We start from the raw sequence: 22,968 nt of genomic DNA, 5'->3' as shown, positions 1-22,968 counted from the left end.
ATAATTAATGGCATGTCATTAAAAGAAGCCCTTAACAACCTGATACTTCACCAAGCAAACAAAACTGTTTGAAAATATGCAGTTTCATGAGGCAAAGATGTGTGCCTTTGCAAATATATGACCAAAATGCCTGATCATAGCTTGCCTCATCTCTTCTTGCCCTTGTGGTTAACAGGGTCAATCTTAGGCAAAGGTGGAAGACATCCCTAAGTACGTTTTCTATTCCTGTTACTTCTTTCTGCATCGTCTCCTTATGTCCACTCGAAGGCATCTTCAACAACTTAGGTAGCAATATTCCCATGTTCTTTAAAAGCTCTCCTTCCAATCAAAATTTTAAAAGACTTGAAAATAGCCATTTACACTGATGGAATGTCATTCACAATAAAATTTTGCCTCAAAAAAGGACTTTTCCTTTAAGCTTTGTATAATGAACAAAAGTCATTTTTCCTCAGTTACTAAGGGATCACTGGCATTAGCAGGAAGGTGTGGAGCTATGTTTCAAAGTAAAAGGGCCATGGAAATCACAGCCTATTTCCACTGTTGGCTCTGAAGGGACAATTCTTGGTCCTGTTAGGATGAATTACAGCAGGTGAAGGATCAGAGGCTAGGAAGGCTAGGTGAGCATGCTGGAGACCAGGGCAGAGGCATGCCATGGACAGAGGGCATATGCTCCCTTATTAGGACACCTTCTAGGAATCCAACCTGGCTGGCCTTGCATCTGCTTCTCCTTTCTAGATTATCTCCTCTTCTTCCTACCTGTGTACAGGGATGTCACTTTCCCTGTTGTCTGTAATAAATGTTATGTTAATACTGAATTATTTTCTTAATATTTCGGTATCCTTTAACTCCCTACATTTACCTTCTCCTTGCTTTATTCTAACCATTGGATATATTTTTCAGATTTCCTCTTTCTAAAATAGCATTGCACATATAACTTTCCTAATCCAAACCACTAATAGCTCCCCATGCTTAAAGCGAATGAAGTTCAAACTCTATTATGGTATGCCATTCAAAACTCTTTCTAGCTTGGCCTCTGACTAGACAATTAACTTTATCTCATATTATTTGTCTTCATAAAACTTTGACTCCACTTAAGCTAGCTCTGAACACATCATCATGTATATTTTGGCTTCATGTCTCTGTTTATGCTGTCCCCTTGCTTGAAAGACCATCTCTCTCTCTCTCTCTCTCTCTCTCTCTCTCTCTTTCCTCTTGAAACCAGCCTTACCCTCACACCCTAACTCATAAAGATTCTTGTTAAGATTGCCCAGCATTGAAAACTACCCTGTGGCATTTACTCGCTGTATTACTCACTAGGTGCCTTACTAACAGTGCAGGGTAATGCATGCTATCTTTCTATGACATACATCTTTCCTTTTGTTTTCATTAAGGCAAGGTCCTGAGAGTTCTGTTCTATACATGTTTATGACACCAGTGCCTACACAACAGGTGTATAAACATTTACATTTACAGTGCAATTACTATTTGTTGAGCTTATTTCTACTATAGAGCCTCTGTTAGACTCTGTAAGAGAAGGTTCCTGCCCCTAGGAACTCACATAATAAAGATCAGCTTCTTTCAAGTTAAAGGGAAAGGTCCTGAGAAGAAAAGAACCCTTGCTATTTGCTTTCCCTTCCCCACTTGCTACCCAGGTAAGATTAAGACTTCTTCTTGGATATATGGAAAATTGTATTCATCCATTTAGGCTGGGGCCTTCACACTGAGTTCTGTATCATGAAATGTGCACAGAAGTGATAAAATCTACTTTCAGGTTTGGTCATCCCCCAGTAAACTCATCAAGAAAGTGAATGTTTTTGCCTAGCCCCCTTTTCAGTATCCTCATTTTGCTTACTAGTATTATTATTAGAGGGCACCACCCCAATCCACTAATGATGGAAGAGCAGGCACTGAACAGGTAGAAGAGTTTTTGAGTAAGCATTTGTAATTAATTGACATCCAGCAAATGATATCACCTTCTCATAAGGCAGTCACTGAACATGGATATGACAAATATAGCTCTTACTTCTCAAAGTCAGGAAAGATTAGGGCCAGAGAACTATTTATTTTTTAAATAACAAAAGGTAGAAAGCTTTTGCTTAGGGGTTCTGAATTTTACACTGAGCTCGCATGTATGTATGTTGGAGATAAAGTGACTTAGCACAGTCAACTCTTTAAGCTGAAAATTAAGGATATCCTGATATCAGAAAACGTATGTACATTTCTGTATACACCAGTGTACCAGTGTTCTGGTAATGTCAAATGCACTGGAAAATGTAATGTTATCCTCTTTTAAAATGACTCCAAAAGGCCTGGCCAAAAAGTGGTGATCTTACTCCTAGAATAGTGAAATATAACACTAGCCCATTAAAAAAAAAAAAGATAAAGATAATCCTAAATGAAACAGTATCTGAATTAAGTAAACAAATGTTTAAAGGATAAGTGATCATGATGTTTCAGTAAAGACAAACTAATTTATAGCAACAGTATGAAACAAAAATCAAGAAAATATTCAGGAGTTTGTCAGATATAGGACAAAATAAATGTGTAGAAAAACATTTCAAACAAAAGTTCTAATTTATAAACATTCTACTTTCATCAGGACACAAACATGTTACGTTTTTACCTATCAGTTGCTGAATTGCTCTCTTTTCACAAAGATCCTTGTGTATGGTCTCATGCTCAAGGTAGACCATGGCTCTCAAGAGTCTTAAACTGTAACGCATCTGGGCAAACTTGTTTCCACGGCCACCTGTACCATGAAAACTGTTCCCATGACTAAAGAAGGAATCTGTAGAGAAATATTAATAGTTACTTTACATCAAGAAATTTAGATTAGACATCTTTTATATCTATATAAGTTTAAAGAGATGTTAAAATTTTGTCATACTTTAGGGTTTTTTTTTTTAGAGAAGTAAATATGATTCCATCCCCCTCCTCTTTCTATTTCCAGTACAGAAATATGTTTTCAAATTTTACTCAAATGTATCATTATTGTATGTATCTTCTGTAAGTTGTTTCTGTTACTCAACGTTGTTTTTTTTTTTTTTTTTTTTTGCTGTACGCGGGCCTCTCACTGTTGCGGCCTCTCCCGCTACGGAGCATAGGCTCCGGACGCGCAGGCTCAGCGGCCATGGCTCACGGGCCTAGCCGCTCTGCGGCATGTGGGATCTTCCTGGACCAGGGCACGAACCCGTGTCTCCTGTATCGGCAGGCGGACTCTCAACCACTGCGCCACCAGGGAAGCCCTCAACGTTGTATTTTTGAAATTATTCACATTGTTACAAGTAGATCTAGGTCACTCAGTTTTAACTGCTTTCTACATCCAGTTTATAAATAAGTTTATCCATTCACTAGTACAAACTGCTACAATGAACATTCTAGTTCATGTCCTCTTGTTCCCACTGAGAAGTGTTTCACCTGTGACACCAGAATCATATACCCACATGGAATTTTATTAAAGTTGCCAAATTGTTCCCCAAAGTGGTTATATGGATACAATGTATAAGAAATAGATTTTTTCCCAATCTATTAAATGTGAAATGGTAGTTCATTGTTATCTTAATTTGCAGAGTGATTACATTTCTCTGATTACCAGTGGGGTTGAGTGTCTTTTAATTTTTTTTGAAAATTTGAAATTTTCTCCAAAAATTTTGAAGAATTTTCTTGGCAATCTCTATTGTTTGCCTACTTCTCTACTGAGTTATTTTCTTTTTGATATGTAGGAGTTCTTTATGAACCTGAATTCTAATCGTTTATCAGTCAGAGTGGTGAGTAAATGTCTTCCCTCAATTTATAGATTATCTTATTCAGATTTTGTAATACAGATATTTCTGTTTTACAGTACTTAATACATTTAATAATCTTTAATAATCTTTTTTATAGTTAAGCTCTTCTGTATTTAAAAAGTCTGTTTCTACCCTGTTATCATAAAGATAATTTCCCATGTTTTCTTCTAAGATTTTTACAGTTTAACTTTTTGCATTTAGGGCTTTAATTCATTTTGCAATTGACTTTTTTAAACAAGTTGAAAGGATCTAATTTTTATTTTTTCACACGGAGGGCCAACTGCCCGAGAACCAACCTTCTCTCATTGATTGGCAATATCATCTCTGATGATGCCAACCTCCCATATATTCCATTCCACTGGTCTATGCCTGGTCAAGTACCATACAATTTTAATTACTATAGCTTTATGGTCAGTCTTGATAAATAACAAGGCAAGTTCTCTTTCTTCGTTATAATATGCTTTCTTTGAAAGGTTCTTTTAGAAGTAGCTTTTTGTTTAATGCTAAAAAAAAAAAAGTTCAAAATACTGTTCTCAGTAGTATGTATAGGTTTAGAAATGTGGATTCTGGAGCTAGACTGCCTGCATTAAATCACTTACTATGTGGCAAGGAACAAGTTATTTAACTTCTCTTGAGTTCTTCTCACTGACCAACAGGGCTAATAATAGAACCTATAACTCCTAGATTTGTTGTGAGGCCTAAATGGTTTAATACTGCTGAGGGGGTTAAGGCCTATCACATAGTAGGTACTCAATAACTGTTAGCTATCAGACTTCTTGTTAGGCAGCATTTCCTTTTTTTTTGCCTTATAGACTTCTGTAAACATAAATAATATAAAGGAGAGACAGGAAAATTGTTTTATTTAATGCACAGTAATTTAACATGACTAAATTTAGTAATTCAGCATATTAAAAACTAGAGAATAAAAATAAGCTATAATTTTTTCTTCCTCATGGATGAGTGCTATTCTTGATCTAATGAAAATGTACCATACAAAATTATTTCCAGAGCAAAGTTACTACCAGAGAAGAATACAGTATCTTACTTATAATTTTTTTTAAAAAAAGAATGTATTTCTTATTTCCCTTCTAAGAATTATGAGAATTGAAATGAAATATTCATACAAATTGGGGCTCTGCTAACTTGGCAGACTACATGTGGTTAGAGATCTAAATCTGAAGCTCCATGAAGGTATGGACTTCATTTATTTTGAACATAAATGTTTCGTTAGTAGCTAAAACAATATATGGTTACTAGTAGGCATTCAATAAATATTTGTTGAATGATTAATTAAAATATTACAGGACAGTATAATTATTGGATGGGCCTAATAATATAAAAATTTAAATCAGTTTATATGAATGATTAATTTTACTGAAAGGTATGCATCAACTATGCTAACATTTACTAATGTCTGACTATAAATGAAATCTCAGGCTTTTTTCCTTAAAACACCATTTAAATACATTAAGATCACAGAAGGCCAGATCTACTAGTTCTCCTTTTAATTGTATTTCTTTTTCTACACCACCATTCAGTTGAAATATGTAGATTAGAATTTTGACAGGAATCTGAAAGGCCACTTACCTTCACTGTCACACCATTCTAAAAATGCAAGGACGTGAGCATTTCCCTGATACAACATGTACTCGTCTATTAAAAAAGGAGCCACTGATGACAAAGTGGCAATTGCGTGCAGTTGTAATTCTTCATACTGTGCTGCAGACCATTCAACTATTTTATGTTTCTCAGGCTTTTTAACATAGGTAAACAAAGCCAAAATAACTTTGCCATCAATTAATAGCTATGAGAAAGGGCAAAAAGTACTATGTTAGAAACATAATTAAAACAATTTTATTTAATATAAGAAAATTTAATAAAAGATTTCCAATTTGATGTGTTATTGATGATCATTTCAAAATACTTTCTTCCTAAAGATTCCAAGCTATGTTAAGTACCAGAAATTAAAAAAACCCAAAACCAAACTCACTAATAACAACAGTTCACTATGATCCCCCTTTCTGAGATATACACTCTATGGCTGACAATAATATAAAATAAGTATTAGTTTTTTTAATCTATGCTGCTTATATATGCAGTTTACCTCCCGCTTACGATAAAACCACAGGAGTCGAAAATTTAGAGCAAATAAACTGGTGGTTATTTCTGTCTTCCTTACTTTTGTTTCTTAAAGGAAACATTTCAGAGACTCAATTGTATATATACTTTAAGAAGTCAATTTTGTCTGAAGTTATGATAATAGACTATGGCTATTTTTAAGCATAGGCAACAGAACTTATACAAATACTCTATCCAGTGAATACCAGTCAGGTCACAAGCCATAGTTAATTACACGCCAAGAATTTTAAAACTGTACTGAATCCATGATGTCAATAAAAATAAAACAAAAATGCAAAGCTATTATAATATGACAATCAAGTTAATATTATAGCTGATTCTGATTGATATATATTTATGGTTCACAAGATAGTAACACACCATGTGCTATATTCTATTCAATTTTCTTTTCATCTGGCATTATTCTACAAAGATTTTTTCACAATAAATCTATGAATTTTTCTAAATTTTCTACTATTCCACATGGAAAGAGCACAAGATTTAGAACTGAGAAAACAAGAATAACAATTAGTTCTAGCACTGCTGTAAGTAGTAAGTGGATAATTTTTTTGAAATACTCTGTGAACTGCATATAACAGTACACATATTCATTATCACTACCATTACTGAGCCACAAACACAAACATATGACAGAAAAAAAATTAGTTGATTCCATTGCTTACATAGTGCTTTAAGAAGCTTATCAGTCTTTGTGCCATTTGACTTTGTTGTCAAATAAAATTGGTTTATAAACTATAGTGTAACTTTTCTTATCTTTGTATCTGTCATTTTAATAGTTATATAGTACGTCACTATAATAATAAACCATATTCTATTGAATGATTTTCTATATTGCATTTCAGAAAATACATTTAGCTTCTATGGAGTGTACATTTTTTATATGAATAATAAAGTTATAACTGTAAAGACAGTTTTTTTCTGAGCATTTTTTAGTATATGCTTCAAAGTGGCATTACCAAAAAAAATTGTTTTTAGCTCTTTTAATCCTCATAATAATTCCATGAGATAGGTGTTTTCCCCACTTTGAAGTTGAGATAACTGGAATTTAGAGACTCTAAACTATGTATTTAAGATCACATTGCTAGAAAGCGACAGCACTGGATTCCACCTGACTAAAGCCTTAACCACCATATTATACCACATTTATATTATCACTAATGAATTGATAGAATGAATCCTCCCTTGGAACTTGAAAGAGTTTTAAGACTAAAATGAAATTTCAATTAATGCAGTAATAACTAAACTAATGGAATTGTTAGTAAGTAGTATATTTGTTTCTGTTGCTTTATAGTTTACAAAGCCTTTATCTCAGTCTCACAACAGAAGGAGGAACTGAGCCTCAGAAAGTTTAGGTGACTTTGCCAAGGCCATACAGCTAGTAGGCGATAAGACAGAAGTGAAATTCATTTCCAGTGCTCTTCAAATTACACCATGCTTTATGTAGGATATAAAGTATTAAGATAATTCATGGGTAATAAAAATATGTACATAAGGAGGTTGATTTGTGTGGAGAAAAAGCAGGTTCATACAGTTTTAGATGGGCAGCATAGAGATGAGCAATTTCCTCCAGCATTAAAATCATCCCTCATTACTATGATCAAAGATAGACTATTAGGCTGGGTGGGCCTATATGGATTTTCTTTCAGTTTATGTTCTCTTATTCAGGAGCTCTAAATATATAAATAAATCTCCACGGTTTTCCTGCTTTTCCTTGGTTTATGTGGTTTAAATTTAGGTAAATTCACTGTTCATTAATAGATAAGAATTTTGAAAAAGTGAAATTCCAGTGAATACGAGTTTGTTACCTTCTATGGTAAATATATGGGCTGATGAAAGATTTGCAGCCGTGGCTTTTAAAAAGTGATACTACAAAGTGAGATAATTTTAATTTTTATTTTGATTACTTTTTACCTGTATAGTAGATAAATCTTTACAAAAGGTCACAATTATATTGAATAGCAATTTCTTCAACTCAAAATCTTCATAGGAATTAGAAAACTTAAGACCTTTCACCAAAGGATTTTGGCTTTTAACTGTGAGAGGGGAAAAAAAAGGCAGAGTAAAATAAAAGCTGAAATGATGTATGACTCATTAAGATGATTATAAGTTGAAAGTTTTATGGTTTTTACCTTCATTAAATGTTGCAAATAATATCAAATCCCTGGTAAAGCCACACTCCTAATATAAATACACAAAATAAACAGAAGGATGAATTAATTATATGGAAATTAAGTTACAGATGCCCATATTTACTTAATATATAGGTATTTTTTTATCAGACTCTCCTTGTCATTCATCTGAGTTCATAAAGCACTAATAATAAGGGACGAAAGAAAGAAAATAAAAGCATATAGCCAGATAAACTTGTAATTTATTTAATATTAAACTTACTTCTGTAGGTTCTAAAAAATATATTACATTATTCTATGAATATTTTACAAGATACTGTTTAAAATTTGGTAAGAACCCAAAACGTACTGCTAGAAGTAACTTATGTAATTCATTATCTATACCTTCAAGGGACGAAAGAAGGGAAGAAAACAGTTATTTTCAACAGCTTTTCTTCTTAAACACCCCCTGGCTCCCCACCCTGACCCCAACCACTCTCAAATATGTCAAAGGTTTGGTCAAGAGACAACAAACAATTCCTACTTAACATGAAAAGCCCTGAAGAATGACCAGAAAACATTTCAGCGTGAGGCAACTCATTCCTGACAGAGATATCCTAGTTGGACTTCGGACATTAGGGAGAATTTATAGGGACAAACCTTGGGCTTTTGAGTTGGCAACTATATATTCCTACTACCTTAAGATCCATATGGTTTCTTTAAAATGAGAAGATGTTATTCCTATTGACTCACATTCATGGAATTCACCTGAATGTTTGCAAGGATGCTAATGAGAATTTATTGACTGACCAGGGGCTTCCACAGAAACATAGGCCCATCTACACATTACAACCTTGACTAGGAAGCTATGTAGGACGTTTTCCCCATTTGCACAGTATAAATTCCTTGACTGTTTGGTGTTTTAAAAAATTTTATTGAAGTCTAGTTGATTTACAATGTTGTGTTAATTTCTGCTGTACAGCAAAGTGATTCAGTTATACATATATTCTTTTTCATATTCTTTTCCATTATGGTTTATCATAAGATACTGAATATAGTTCCCTGTGCTATACAGTAGGACCTTGCTGTTTATCCATCCTAGATATAATAGTTTGCATCTGCTCATCCCAAACTCCCAATCCTTCCCTCCCCCACCCCCTCCCCCTTGGCAACCACAAGTCTGTTCTCTATATCTGTGAGTCTGTTTCTGTTTCATAGATATGTTCATTTGTGTTGTTTTTAGATTCCACATATAAGTGATATCATATGGTATTTGTCTTTCTCTGTGTGACTTAGTATGATAATCTCTAGGTCCATCCATGTTGCTGCAAATGGCATTATTTCATTCTTTTTATGGCTGAGTAGTATTCCATTGTATATATATACCACATCTTCTTTATCCATTCATCTGTTGATGTCTTGGCTATTGTAAATAGTGCTGCTATGAACACAGGGGTGCATGTATCTTTTCAAATTATAGCTTCGTCTGATATGTGCCCAGAAGTGGGATTGCTGGAGCATATGGCAACTCTATTTTTAGTTTTTTGAGGAACCTCCATACTGTTTTCCATAGTGGCTGCACCAATTTACATTCCCACCAACAGTGTAGGAGGGTTCCCTTTTCTCCACATGCCCTCCAGCATTTGTTTTTTGTAGACTTTTTTTTTTAATATTTATTTATTTTGGCTGCTCCGGGTCTTAATTGCAGCACGTGGGATCTTCACCGGGGCATGCTGGATCTTTAGTTGCGGCATGTGGGATCTTTTTAGTTGTGACATGCAGACCTCTTAGTTGTGGCATGCGAACTCTCCATCATGGCATGCATGCAGGATCTAGTTCCCCTACCCCCGACCAGGAATTGAACCTGGGCCCCCTGTATTGGAAGCACAGAGCCTTACCCACTGGACCACCAGGGAAGTCCCTGTTTTTCTGTAGACTTTTTAATGATGGCCATTCTGACCAGTGTGAGGTGGTACCTCACTGTAGTTTTGATTTGCATTTCTCTAATAATTAGCAATGAGGAGGATGTTTTCATGTGCCTGTTGGCCGTTTGTTTGTCTTCTTTGGAGAAATGTCTATTTAGGTCTTATGCCCAGCTGAGTAAATTATATTTGTGAGCAAATTATAATACATGAGGAGGATCTCAACCTTCCAAAGGGATGCAAAGAATAACTGGCAGAGTGCAAGTATACTGGTGACCATAATGACATTACAATATAACTTGGCATTACAACAAAGTACATAAATGTTACAACATAGTTCAGGACTCCCTCCTCCCCCCACATCCACCACTTCCACAATTAGAATTAAAATGCAATTTGATTCATACTTACAATCATTGGTGCTCCAGGATTTTGAGATATAATTGTTGTGATCACTAATATGTCATTTCTAAGCTGACGATCATAATGACTAAGACCTCTTGTAAACAGATTTTTAAATACTTTCTTCAAAGCCCTAAAAAGTGAAGTCATATCTTTAAAGCCATATTTCTATGGAAATACCACCTAAGTGTCTACCAACAAAATCTCCCTTTTTACATTTTACTACTCATTTCAAAATATTTCTAATCTTTTCTATACAAATCTGCCTCTAGTTCTCTGAGGGACTAGATAAGAATCCCTCAGTCCAATCTATACCTGGTGGTCAAAGTGACTGCTCTAAAATAAAGATTCAATCACGTCATTTTCCTTTTTAAAATTACTGATACTTAAAGGCTTTTCTTTGTTCTTAGGATAAAGTCCTACCTCCCTACCAAGGCTTATCAGGCCTTTCATGTTACAGTCCCTGCTAACATTGTTAGCTTCATCTCTCACTATTCTACCCTGTACTTTTTGCTCTCACTATATTGAATTTCTTTCAATTTTTTTGATTTTGCTAAATTCTTCTTTCACTTCTGTTCCCCTGTCTAGGATGCTCTCTGCATGCAGAACTCTTGTGTTGCTAAATCACATTTATCATTCAGATACCAGATTAGGGTTTATTAGGAAGTGCTGATTAACTCTCCAAGTCTGGGTCAGGTTCCCTGTACAATGGACATTTGTTGCTTTATCTTCTAGGAGCCACTTGCCCTTCTTGTGATAATAGTACCCTTATGTTTATTTAGGCATTCACTCTTTACCCACTTTTGGTCTTGTAAAGCTGCCTTCAACTAAAAGGAAGCGAGTTAGAGCATTCCTTCTTTCTGTCACTGTAACTCACTCTGAAATGGGCATATGGCCAACACCAGACCACTAAGGGTCAACAGGGACTCAATTATAAGGATTTTATTTGAGCTTTTGGAATAGCAAGTCTTATCTTCTGCTTGGTTTGGGGTTGTGATTATGTGAAGCTAGACCTCGTAGGTCTTACCATATGGATCTTGAGACTAAAGCCAACACAGTGGAAAATAGTGCAGAGGGATGAAGAGGGCCCAAGTCCTGATATTTGCTGAGCCTTGAATACAGCTGCACATGAAACCAGTTTTATCCTTGACTTTGTAGTTACATGAGCTCATAAAATTTCCTATTCGGTTTATATCAGTTGGGTTGGGGGTTCAGTTGCTTGCAAACAAAACTGTGCTGATCCACCATCTTCAGGAGAACATGAAGGACCTTGCAGTAATCTCTTTCATAACATTTAGTATGCTCTTTTTTAGTTGCCTATTTACTTGTCTCTCTCTCTTAACATAATGCAAGTGCTGTTAAAGCAGAGACCATTTCTGTATTGTTTTCAGTTGTATTTCCACAGCCTAGTACTGAACTTGGCACAGAGCCGACAATAATTATTTGATGAATATATGAATAAGTAACTCAAAGGCTCACTCATATTTTATTGCTAATGCTTACTGTAGTATCTGGAAGACAGTAAGTACTCAAAAATAGGTTTACTAAATGAACAAATGAAATAGTTCTTTTAAATATCTAATTTTACTTTATACATACTCAAGGACATAATTTAGTTTTGTTAACAAGCTACTTTAAAAGCCTTCCACATAGAAAAAAAAAAGACTTGTTATTGTGCAGATGCATTTATACCATGGTACAAAAAAAATGTCCTGAAACATAGCCATTACATGAATCAAAAGCCTAATTGAACATAAACTAAAAAAAAAAATTTAGTTATGTCACTGGCTATCGTTTTAAGGTTAAAAATTCCTATCTAACCACATATACTTACAGCAAACATTCCAAGTTACTAAGCTGTTGTATGATTTCTTCTTTTGAAGATTTTTCCAATAAGTTCCAAAGTATTTCGGATGAACGAAATAGAAGCTGTCCAGAGGGATCTGGGTCATTGAGGTGAGCACAGATTCCACTGGCTGCTTGTGCTTTCACCATTAAAGTACAATTAACTTCTGAAAATAAATTTTAAAATTATTTATGCTGTACAGCCTTGACATTACTAGATAAAAACAAAAATAGCTGAGAATGAAGTGTTCAAATATGTACAATAATATACAAACCAGAAGCTGAGAGATGTTGTAGAGTTTTAAGTACCCAAAGTTTCTCAACAAGTTGATTTTCAAACAACACCAATGACTGGACCATTGTTTTTGCCAATCCTCCAACTTCAGCCATTTTAATCTTATATGATGAACTAGCCTGCTGGTAACCTAACAACAATTAGTGAAGAAATATGTACAGTTATTTCACATAGTAATCATCTACATTAAACAAAAGAATGAGTAAACATTAAACAACAGCAATAACAGAAACTTTAAAAAAGTTTATGGCATGTTAAAATGGTATAGCACAGGGATTGGCAAACTTCTATAAAAGGCCAGGTATCAGTATTTTAGGCTTTGCAGGTTATAAGATTTCTCTCTCAAATACTCAACTCTGCTACCATAGCATGAAAGCAGGCATAAACCATACAAAAATAAGTGGGCATGGCCGTGTTCCAATAAAAGTTTATTTACAGAGGGCCAATTTTGGCCTGGGGTCCATAGTTTGCTGATCCCTGGTGTAGCATTTGAAATAGGACTGCAGAGTTGGAGGCGTATCTTAAATTCTAAAAAAGAACAATATTTCTTTTCTCTAGATATACCTTTCCATGAAGGAAAGTGGCATGATTACAAATACTAAATGTTTTCACTATTCAAGTCAATACATTACTTTAGTGCTTTCAAGGGACCATAATTACGTAATTTGGTGATGAAATAAGAGGTGAAAATATAATGCTGTTCTGATAAATGCTAGTGAAAATGGTATCTTAGGGAAGTTTGATTCTTGGCGACATGTCTTATAATAATTTCCTTCTGCTGTAGCGCCTGTGAGAAACACCACCTCTCCTTTGATACAGCTGCACAGGTACCTGACCAACTACACTCAACTAGAGAGATTAAATACACAGCAGAGGGTACCTGCTCACGTGAGACGCAGCTATTTTCTCTCTTAGTGATATACTTACCTACCTCCCTGACTTCTTGACTTTTGAGACCAACTAGATTCTTTAACTTTGCCATAGTTCTGAGATGTCTGTCAGTTTGTCTTGTCTTTCTGAATTTGATCTTTAGCCCTGGACAAGGCCCTGTCCACTCCTGTGATGGGTTCTCTATGGTAAGGCCCTAGCTACTCACTTTAGGCATTTAAAAAATATAAAGAGAAAACCACAAGTTGCAGAATTTCACCATCCAGAGAGAACAACCTTAACATTCTGGTATATTTCTTTTGTTTTTTTTGATCTATTAAGCAGCTACTATGTTACAGATTATTGTAAATCTGGTATATTTCTTACTGATATTTTTAATGTATGCATATAACTTTAACAATATACTATATGCAGAATTTTACATTCAACTGCAGCCACTAAAGATTTTATTGTAAGCCTTTTCTCATTCTATATTTTCCCAAATCATAATTTTATTTGCATAATAGCCTGTCATATGCATGGACCAACCAAAATGTACTTTATACTTACTGTATCTTTATATATTGAGTTTACATTTCTACAGAAGGATATAGTAATATTAAGGCTCATGGACCTGATTCCTGTCTCCAGGGCTACATCTCTTACTATTGCTCTACTGAGGACTTTTCAGCTGTGGTCCCAGCTATCCTGCCATGCCCATCACCTGAAACCAACTGTGTGACAGCTAGTGAGAGCATTGCCTAAGATTCCCAATTTTCAGAGCCTGGTCAAATTAAGATCAACCTCACTTCTCTGCACCTTAACTCCTCTGTCATATCTTATATATCATTTGTCTCCCTTTCTTTCTATTTTAAAAAGACTGTGTATATATTGCCTAGGTTAACCCTAAACTTGTGCTCTTAATTCCATCCTCTCATGCCTTCTTTGGGAATTCCACCCTCCAATTTTCCACGTACTAGCTTCTTATTCCTCTGCCTATAGGGGAAAACTTCATTTTTCCCTATCCTAAAAATTATAAATAATAACAAAACCAAATATCTTTGATTTTGCTACCAGTTGAATTGTTCTCCATCTTCCTTCTTTTTCTTCTCCATCTGATTTTAATATATAAGTCTGCATTCACCGCCTCTGTTCTCACAATCCTCTCATTCTTTAGTCCTGTATCTGCCCTGACCACTTTATGGCAATAGATATGCCAAAAATGAACTACAACTTTTCAGATATCACATCAGTTGGCGTTTTCATTCCTCAATTACAGAAGCCTCTACAGTATTTGACACTGAGACCACTACTTCCTTCATCAAACATTTCATTCACTGGCACACAAGACATGGCAGTCTTTAGCTTTTCCTCCTCCTCTCTGAACCTTCCTTCATTGCCAGTTTCTTTGGATTGCTTTTTGTTTTGTTTTGTTTTTCCCCAGATCTCAATATGGGCACTCTCCATGTTGCTGTTCTTGGTCCCTTGCTGCTTACATGCTTTATCTCCTGGAAAACTCAAGCACCCTGATGGTTTCAATTTTCACCTCTATTTGGGTGAATTTCAAACCTGTATTTCTGGTCTCTGCTTTTAGTATCCAATGTCTACTATCTACCAAACACTTTCTCCTGTTTATCTCAATAGCTCAGATCTGACAGTTAATAATTTCTTTACTCACTTCTCTACTTCATATGTCCTCCCATTTTTCCCTATTCATAAGTTAGCTTTCTTTTCTACCAGTCTTATTGCCACCCATTTAAAGGAACATATAACTTAAAAATGTATTTTATATCTTCTCTCCTTTCCTAGATTGATTATGAATTACAGAAACTATGAAGGTAGGAAGTATGTCCTAAGTAACATTATATCCTCTACATTGCAAGTGCCCTGTATCTTGATACCACCCATTTCAGTGTGACTCATTTTATCATTAAATATTATGATCCCTTAGCTGTAACATGCAGAACTCTTTTTCCAAACATGGTAGAGAATGTTATTAGCATTAGGAATTTAACATCTAGGTGGGTGGGACAGAGATTATGAATAATTATAAATATTAGAAAATAATAATATTATCAACAGTATTAAATAACATTAATAGTAATAATTATAATTAAACTAACTTGGGTATGACTTTAAAAATTCTGTTATATTTAGCATCAGAAAAATCTAAAGTTGAAAAAAATACATAAATTTTTTTGTTTAAAATGACTGAAGAGTTTGAGACTACCAAAAGAACTGTTTTGATGTGTTGCATTTATTTATTTTTTAAAAATTAATTAATTTTTATTTTTGGCTGCGTCGGGTCTTCACTGCTGCACGTGGGCTTTCTCTAGTTGTGGTGAGCGGGGGCTACTCTTCGTTGCAGTGCGTGGGCTTCTCATTGTCCTGGCTTCTCTTGTTGCAGAGCATGAGCGCTAGAGCTCAGGCTCAGTAGTTGTGGCCTAGATCTGGGATCTTTCCAGATCAGGGCTCGAACCCATATCCCCTGTATTGGCAGGTGGATTCTTAACCACTGCATCACCAGGGAAGCCCGACGTGTTGCATTTATGATCCCACTCTGTCTTTCCAAGTTCAAAGAGAAATGAGAAAGACTGTTCTATTTTATAAAGACATAAGTTATTACTGAAAGACTATTGAAAACTTTACCTGTAATATGCTGCTTTGGTGGTTCTGCATGATAAAAGTCAATAATACACTTACAAATTTGTATCCTCAATTCAGAACTTGGTATTATCATTAAGTCACCTGCCAGAAAGATAAACAAATGCTATTCAATAACAGTGCCATAAGTTTATTTGCAGTTTTAAGCATACAGTGTTAGTAACATGATTAAAAATATCATCAGAGATTCAAACTGGATCATGTAATTTTATACACACACACACACATGTGCGTGCGCATGCATGCACAAAACACCCTGAATATCTATCGTTGTAACACTTGGCCCCTCAATCAACTCATTCTCTCCTTCCCAGGAAGAAAAGAATGGTAATTAGCAGCATAAATGCTAGAACTAGATTGTCTAAGATTAAATCCTGGCTCTGCCACTTACTACCTGTATAAACTTGTGTCTTTTAGTTTTCTCATCTATAAAATGGTATAACAATAGTTACCACTTTAGAGATTGCTGTGAGAATTAAATGCGTTAGTATGAGAAAAGGGCTGAGACTTTTCCTCCCTAACTAGAGAGTCAGTAATCTGTTGCCTCTAATAATGCATCCTTTGCTTAGAGAAGTTCCAAGTGAGCTTTGCTCCCTCAGTTTATTGACAGACTGGAAGGCAGTGAGTTTCTAGGCAGTCTTTGCCCTGCAGGTTTTATGTTCAGGTTATTGTGGTGGGGATGGAGGATAGGGAATATTCCTTTTCAGTCATATTTAAACTACTTCTGAATTGGCTTCAGTCTATATTTCAAACTGGATTGTATCTGCTCTGGTGAAGTCCTACAAGTATGATCCCTAAGAGAATCTGAAAATGATCAGTAGGATTCTGGAAATGATCCAGAATGTCCTCTGGGAGCCTGAGGACAACTGGAGTCAGGAATATCAGCTTCAGGACTGAAGCAGATCTGCTTGGATTCTCTGAGGGAAAGAGATAATTAGGTGTGCCTTGAAGACTTGAGTTTTGCATTAGGCTTTGCATAATATTTATCTCTGGGGGTAGCCAGTGGGTGGGGAAACAAGCAGACAGAAGGAGGGAGCACGTAGGAAAGGCTCACCCTAGCTTGAGAAGAATCTATCAGCAAAAGCTAGCACTTAAAAAAACAGATAGGTTCAAGATTATTCTCTTAATTTTTTTGGACCCATCCTTTGAAGTTGAAAACTCACTATGTTTTGAAAAAAATTAGGCAACAGGAACAACAAAACTTTTCTAATAAAACTATCCAAATGTTCAAGTTTATGGGAAATTCTAAGGTTTCTCGTCTGCTTCACCACCCTTTTAGTTCCTGTAGGTTTAGATCATCTCTCATAGTTTCCTGTTTATAATCTCAGGGCAGAGTACCAACTTTTTCCTTCATGTTTCCAGAATCCTGTTCTTAATTCAGAAATATCTATCATTTAGAAGAAAAAGTAATATAATTTACTAGTACATAGTAGAAACTGGAAGTTACTAAAAATGAATAGCCTTTGTTCAAAACTTTGTACTACAATTATTTTAGTTTAAACTCATGGTTCCAGCAATTAAAAAAATGAGGGACAGAGCAGCAGTACTTACGGTAAGTAATCAGTGAAAGGAGTTCATTTTAAGCTAAGAGTTCATACTGCCCTCAAATGAGACAGTAATATGTTCTGTAGGCAGGCATTCAGCAAAGAGTAGACTGACACAGTAAAAAAGCTCCATGTATTTATTATACAAATGCATATTTACAAATAATAAGGGCAACAGAGATTTTTTAAATGTTATCAACCAAACCTACACTTTTTATCTGTTAATACTATCATATCCTCTTCTAGGTTGGCTTCTCACTGTAAATTTCCACTGATGAGAGATTCACAGAATTAAAGTTTCCCATTAGTTTCTAGTCTTCCTGCTCCTTAAGGTCATCTTACTGAACTCCCCATGTTTATTCTAATTTCCTTGATACCTTCACCCACTTTAGGCCATAATAATTCCTCCCAAAGTATCTACAGTTGAAGATTATGAAATTTATTTAGACATAAAAGTGTTAGTGTCTATGTTAAAAATTTTAAATGCCTTTTACTTATATTAGTTTCTATCATCTTTCAGTATGGAGTATAATGCTGGGAACATAACTATTCAGTAAATATTTATTTTTAATTTGTTAGGCCATTTGTGTATCTTTTATTTCTCCTGTACAAAGACCTAAATTAATAAGCATAAATTTAATGTGGGATTTGTTTTGGGAACATGCTGTTATGTCTCAGGGGCTGATTCAAGGAGCTATAGTGTTTGATCTCATTTCTAAAAAATTATTATTTTCTTTCTCTAGAAAACTGAGCAATAACCCAAATATGAAACCTGCTTACAATATTTTTCATATTTTTGTATACAAAAACACAGGCATCGTTATGTATATTATACTAAAGCTCCCAATATCCCACCATTTTATGATTTTATTTAAGACTTTAAATTATTTAATGAACAATTTGGCCCTTGCTAAATTGTTAGAATTGCTAACAATTCCAGCAATCAGTTAGGTTCAAGCAATGATTAGAGTTCAAAGATGAAAATATTTTTGTGATTACTGAAAGAGAGGAACACATACTTCTGATTTACAAAAAAAAATGTCACCAAACATTTCATCAAACTAAATATATAACATCAAGACAAATAAGTGCAAATAAGTATCTGCCAGTCCTTAAAATTAAGGAACAAAAAATCCTGTTGGTATAATGAAACACCTGAGTAGAAGATAATACAAACAACGTCACCAAGCACACTGTGATTAATTCCCAACAAGAAAAGAGCCTAGATTTGGAGAAGAAGTATCCTTAGTGAAACTTTGTGCAAGAGCTATTTCCTTCTTGTCAGTAGGGCCTATCATCTCAACTCACCCAGAAGTGCAATTGAATTAGCAGTATCTTCAGCATATGTTATTTCATCCGATACTTTCTTTTTCAAAAATGGCAAGCTTCAATAAGAATGAAGAATATATGAGTTATGTTTAATGAAGTCCTTAATTAAAGCATTATTTGCAAAGTAGAAGAAAATTTCTTTTCTAAAGATTAAAACGAGGATAAATATCCTGTTTCTTTAGCCCTGGAGAATTAACAACTACCAAAAATATTTCTGTGTTTCTAACCAGTTGACCAAAATAAAATAAAATAAAACAAAATAAAATAGGTTTATAAAAATGAAGAGACATGGACATACAAGGCAAGGGTTAAGAAAGCCATCTTGCAACAGTACATAAATAAAAAACTTAAGAATCTTCTTTCTCTCTGAGGGCAAAATAATACTAGATTATACCTGTACTATTAAAATTAGGAAGACATTGGAAAATCTGATACAAATCACAGATCTAGTCTCACCTATAAATTAAAGGCTGTTCAAGGGCTTTTTCTGAAGTTTTTGAAACTCCAGTTAATAGATCAATGGTCTATTTGTTCTTAAAAGTCAGTGACTTTTTCCTTATTAATTGGATCAGTTACCATCCATGAAATAACAAATATACTTTTTGAGACACTAAAGAATTTAACAAATATTAATTATATTAGAATTACATTTCACAGCTAATATAACCAAAGTTATCTGAAAATAATTTATTCACAAATCATAAAAGATAGGGCACTCAAACCTAGGTCATTAGTCTAAGTGTCAGAGGAGAGAGAAAAGTCACTTCCTAAACAAAAAATATAAACTATTTCAGCATTTCAGGAGTTCAAAATTTGAACTTTGTATCCTATTTAAAGATATTTAATATATCTTATATATAGGACTTTAAATTCATGTTTTTCAAGAAAAATTAACCAAATAGTTGAAAAAGAGCACTTGGAACTATCACATGTGGATGTATATAGGTCAACTGGAATTAAAAGATATTTCAACGGCAAGTTATGAAAAGGAATATTTTATAAATACCATAGAGGTTCATTTCTGGTGTTTGTTAGAATTTTTCATTTGAAATAAATAACTTAATTACTTGATATCCAGCTCATTGTTGAATCTCTAAAGTGAAGAACTATAAAACGAATTGTTCTTGTCCTCAATTTTTTTCCTTTTTTACCAAAGGAAACAACCTAAAAGATAAAGCATCAGAATAGTTTTCCACCAAAAAGGTTATGAAAAAAAATAAGCATTATACTTCTGATGCACTGAGAGAAACATACTACTTAGAGGCCAAAACAGAAGGGTTTGATTGTATTTTTTAATTTTCTATGTTTTTATCTCCCAAAAATGTCCTGAAAAGAGAATCAAGTGAGGGTGTGGTGTGGAAAAATGCACGATGAAAGTAGAAATTAGGAAAGTAAAAAAAAAAAAAAAATGATGTAATTATGAAATATGAAGGAAAGTGAAGAGTGCATTTCAAACGATTTCTCGTATTATGCAATGAAACATTCAGTCATAGCTTTCATAGAGAACCAATTCTTGGTGGAGCTCTGTAGGAGTACTGATGTTGAAAGTAATGCTTGCAAATCTGGTGTTCTAAGACTTGCATAGCCTCAAAATCTGAAAGTGTTTTACATAATATTATCTCACATCAATATAACAATAATTTCCAGTTAGTACATTACAGTTCCTTGAGAGCATCAGAGCAATAATTTGTTTCTTTATTTTTCATGGTCTCTATTAAAAAGTAAGGTGTGGTAAGGGCATTCAATAAATTTTTTTTTGAACATCTATTCAGATAACAAAATCTTAAATGTAATTAGTTACAAAATTGCAAATATTATTGCTACTAAATCTAAAAGTGAGAGATAAACCTACCACATATAAATAGTCCTACTAATACTATTATTTATATATTAAAAGAAACTCACTATTTAAAAAGTAAATTGGTAGAAAAGTTTAGAAGGTTAAATTGTCAGAAAAGTTTATTCCTTGTTTAAGAAATTTCCTCTACCATATTATATTGAAAACCAAAAACATACATTTTAATATACATCTTGATTAGCCACTATGTGGCTAGTTCCCCCAAATGGTTGAAGAAAAAATAGTACAGAGGATGGAATATATAAATTTTATAATTCTGATCTCTAATTTACATTTTGAAAAAAATGTGCCAAAAATAATTTGGTGATAAATCATTCTTTATTCAAATTTGGAAGATCAAATAAAACATTTTGACTCTCATGTCTTTGAGAGTCAAATTTCTTAGAGAGATAGAAAAAAACTAGGCAGAAACTATTAAGTATTGTCCATAAATTTTCTCAAGGATTCTCTAAAAATATTATTTCTTTGTTCTATCTCATATTTATCATTCACTTGAGAGCAATTTATTATGAGAAAACATTCGAATATACTTACAGTTTAATCTCTTGTGGTCAGCAATCTCAGACTACAATAAAATAAAATGTACTACCTTTGAGATACCAGCTGCTGGAATCAAGTGATCAAGTGAAGTGTCCTGAGTTCTGTATCACTTTGCTATACCATAATGCATAATATTTTTGTAAGACAAAATAAAACAGAAAATACTGCATGCTAATATAAAACAAAGTTAAAAAAAAAACTTACCCACATAATTTTAGGATATTACATGCAGGTTCTATAAAATGGGGCTGTTTTTTAATTTTTCCTGCACACAGATTCAGAATTTTAAATATCTGTGCTAAATCCCTTAGGGGCTTTAATATTTTTAGTTAAGAAATAAAATTAAGATTTTTATTAAAATATCCTTTACAGCACTTCTGTCAAGAAAAGTCTATAGAATTCCATCTATTTTGTTAAATGTGGTTTAATTATACCAATTTTGAAATCTAAAGAGGAAAACAGAACCATGTTTTTTTAAGGAATATTATTTAATTTTTGTATCAGTAACCTCTTATTCAAAATATTTTTTTCTCTTCTCACCACATCTTTAGAATTTGACTACCAACTACTACACCACATATTCAGTTGAACAATAACTTATTATTGGCAATGAGTAATAACACTTTGAAAACAAAACTAACTTAATGGCTCAATTATATCCTTAATCTCCACCCACATACAAAACATATATTGCTCGGGAATAAGCAACCCAAACCTACCTTACTTTTATGTGTTATTTTATTAACATTACTCAGGTGTGTGCTCTTGTTTTTAAGGTTTAAATTGGTTGAAAATTTTATTTAAGACTAGTTTATGAAAGCAAAATGTACCCTCTCTAGATCTTCAGGTAAAAGCACCTTTTATTTTACCTATTTAAAAAACCCAGTTGGTACATAAACAAATTTCACATTTTTTGTTTTGTTTTGTTTTTTAATACAGTTAAGGGGACATGGTAGCTGTGACTTGCACTTCTTGATTGAATCTGATCACTTCTAGTCTCTAGGAGCTTCTTAGAAAAAGATAGGAGAGCTGGATGTATTAGAAATACAAACCTCTGTTAACTTCCTAGAGAAATGATCCCTCTCTAACTTATGTTTGCTTTATGTGATTATAACCTCTAAACCCAGCCTACTAAAGGCATTCAGAAACAGTCATTTGCCACCAACTCTCTAGCCTGAAGAAGAAAAAAAAAGGGAGGTGTTGAGTTATTGGGTTAAGATAAGAAATCACTTGCTAGTAGACTTTCTTGGCTACCAGTAAACAATGCTTGATATCGACAAGCCCTCAGGTAACTGACTGAACAAATCCATATAAAACAAGGCTAAAATAAGGTGAGAAAAGAGATAAAATTATAAGGCACCACTTCCCTGAATCGGAGGCTTAAGACGTTTTGAAATCTTGGAACAAGATAATATTAGAGATTGCTGTCTTCTTGGGACCAGACTGGACAACTGTTAGAGATTAGTTAGATCAATACTACTGTTAAGTGTGGTCTGTGGACCATGCCAGTTCTGGAATTGTATGTTACCAGTCTGTGGAAAAATAACTGCAGAAAGTGAATTTCCTGTGACAATTTCATTGCATTTTTACAATAGCATATATATGCAAAGGATAAAAAAAAAGAAACAACCCCCAACAGCAAACTGGTTCATAATCACAGATAGTTTTGA

The 22,968-nt window shown here is 34.0% G+C and overlaps 1 protein-coding gene across 3 annotated transcripts in view; it reads right to left on the bottom strand.

Moving 5' to 3' along the window:
* CFAP69 (cilia and flagella associated protein 69) overlaps positions 1-22,968 on the bottom strand; it is a 69,759-nt gene that overhangs the window by 26,906 nt on the left and 19,885 nt on the right. For all 3 annotated transcript variants that reach the window (XM_030857346.2, XM_060304555.1, XM_060304556.1), the window contains exons 4-13: positions 21,503-21,612; positions 18,880-18,956; positions 16,013-16,111; positions 12,477-12,626; positions 12,191-12,368; positions 10,366-10,489; positions 8,054-8,102; positions 7,836-7,957; positions 5,373-5,589; positions 2,624-2,788 (exon numbers count right to left, since the gene is read on the bottom strand). In XM_030857346.2, the coding sequence (XP_030713206.1) occupies positions 2,624-2,788; positions 5,373-5,589; positions 7,836-7,957; positions 8,054-8,102; positions 10,366-10,489; positions 12,191-12,368; positions 12,477-12,626; positions 16,013-16,111; positions 18,880-18,956; positions 21,503-21,612 (1,291 nt within the window). The remainder of the gene's footprint in view (positions 1-2,623; positions 2,789-5,372; positions 5,590-7,835; positions 7,958-8,053; positions 8,103-10,365; positions 10,490-12,190; positions 12,369-12,476; positions 12,627-16,012; positions 16,112-18,879; positions 18,957-21,502; positions 21,613-22,968) is intronic.

Source organism: Globicephala melas, chromosome 9 (genome assembly GCF_963455315.2).
Source record: "Globicephala melas chromosome 9, mGloMel1.2, whole genome shotgun sequence".
NCBI classification, from domain to species: domain Eukaryota; kingdom Metazoa; phylum Chordata; class Mammalia; order Artiodactyla; family Delphinidae; genus Globicephala; species Globicephala melas.
Note: the sequence above shows the minus strand (reverse complement) of the source record. Positions and strands in the feature narration are given on the sequence as shown.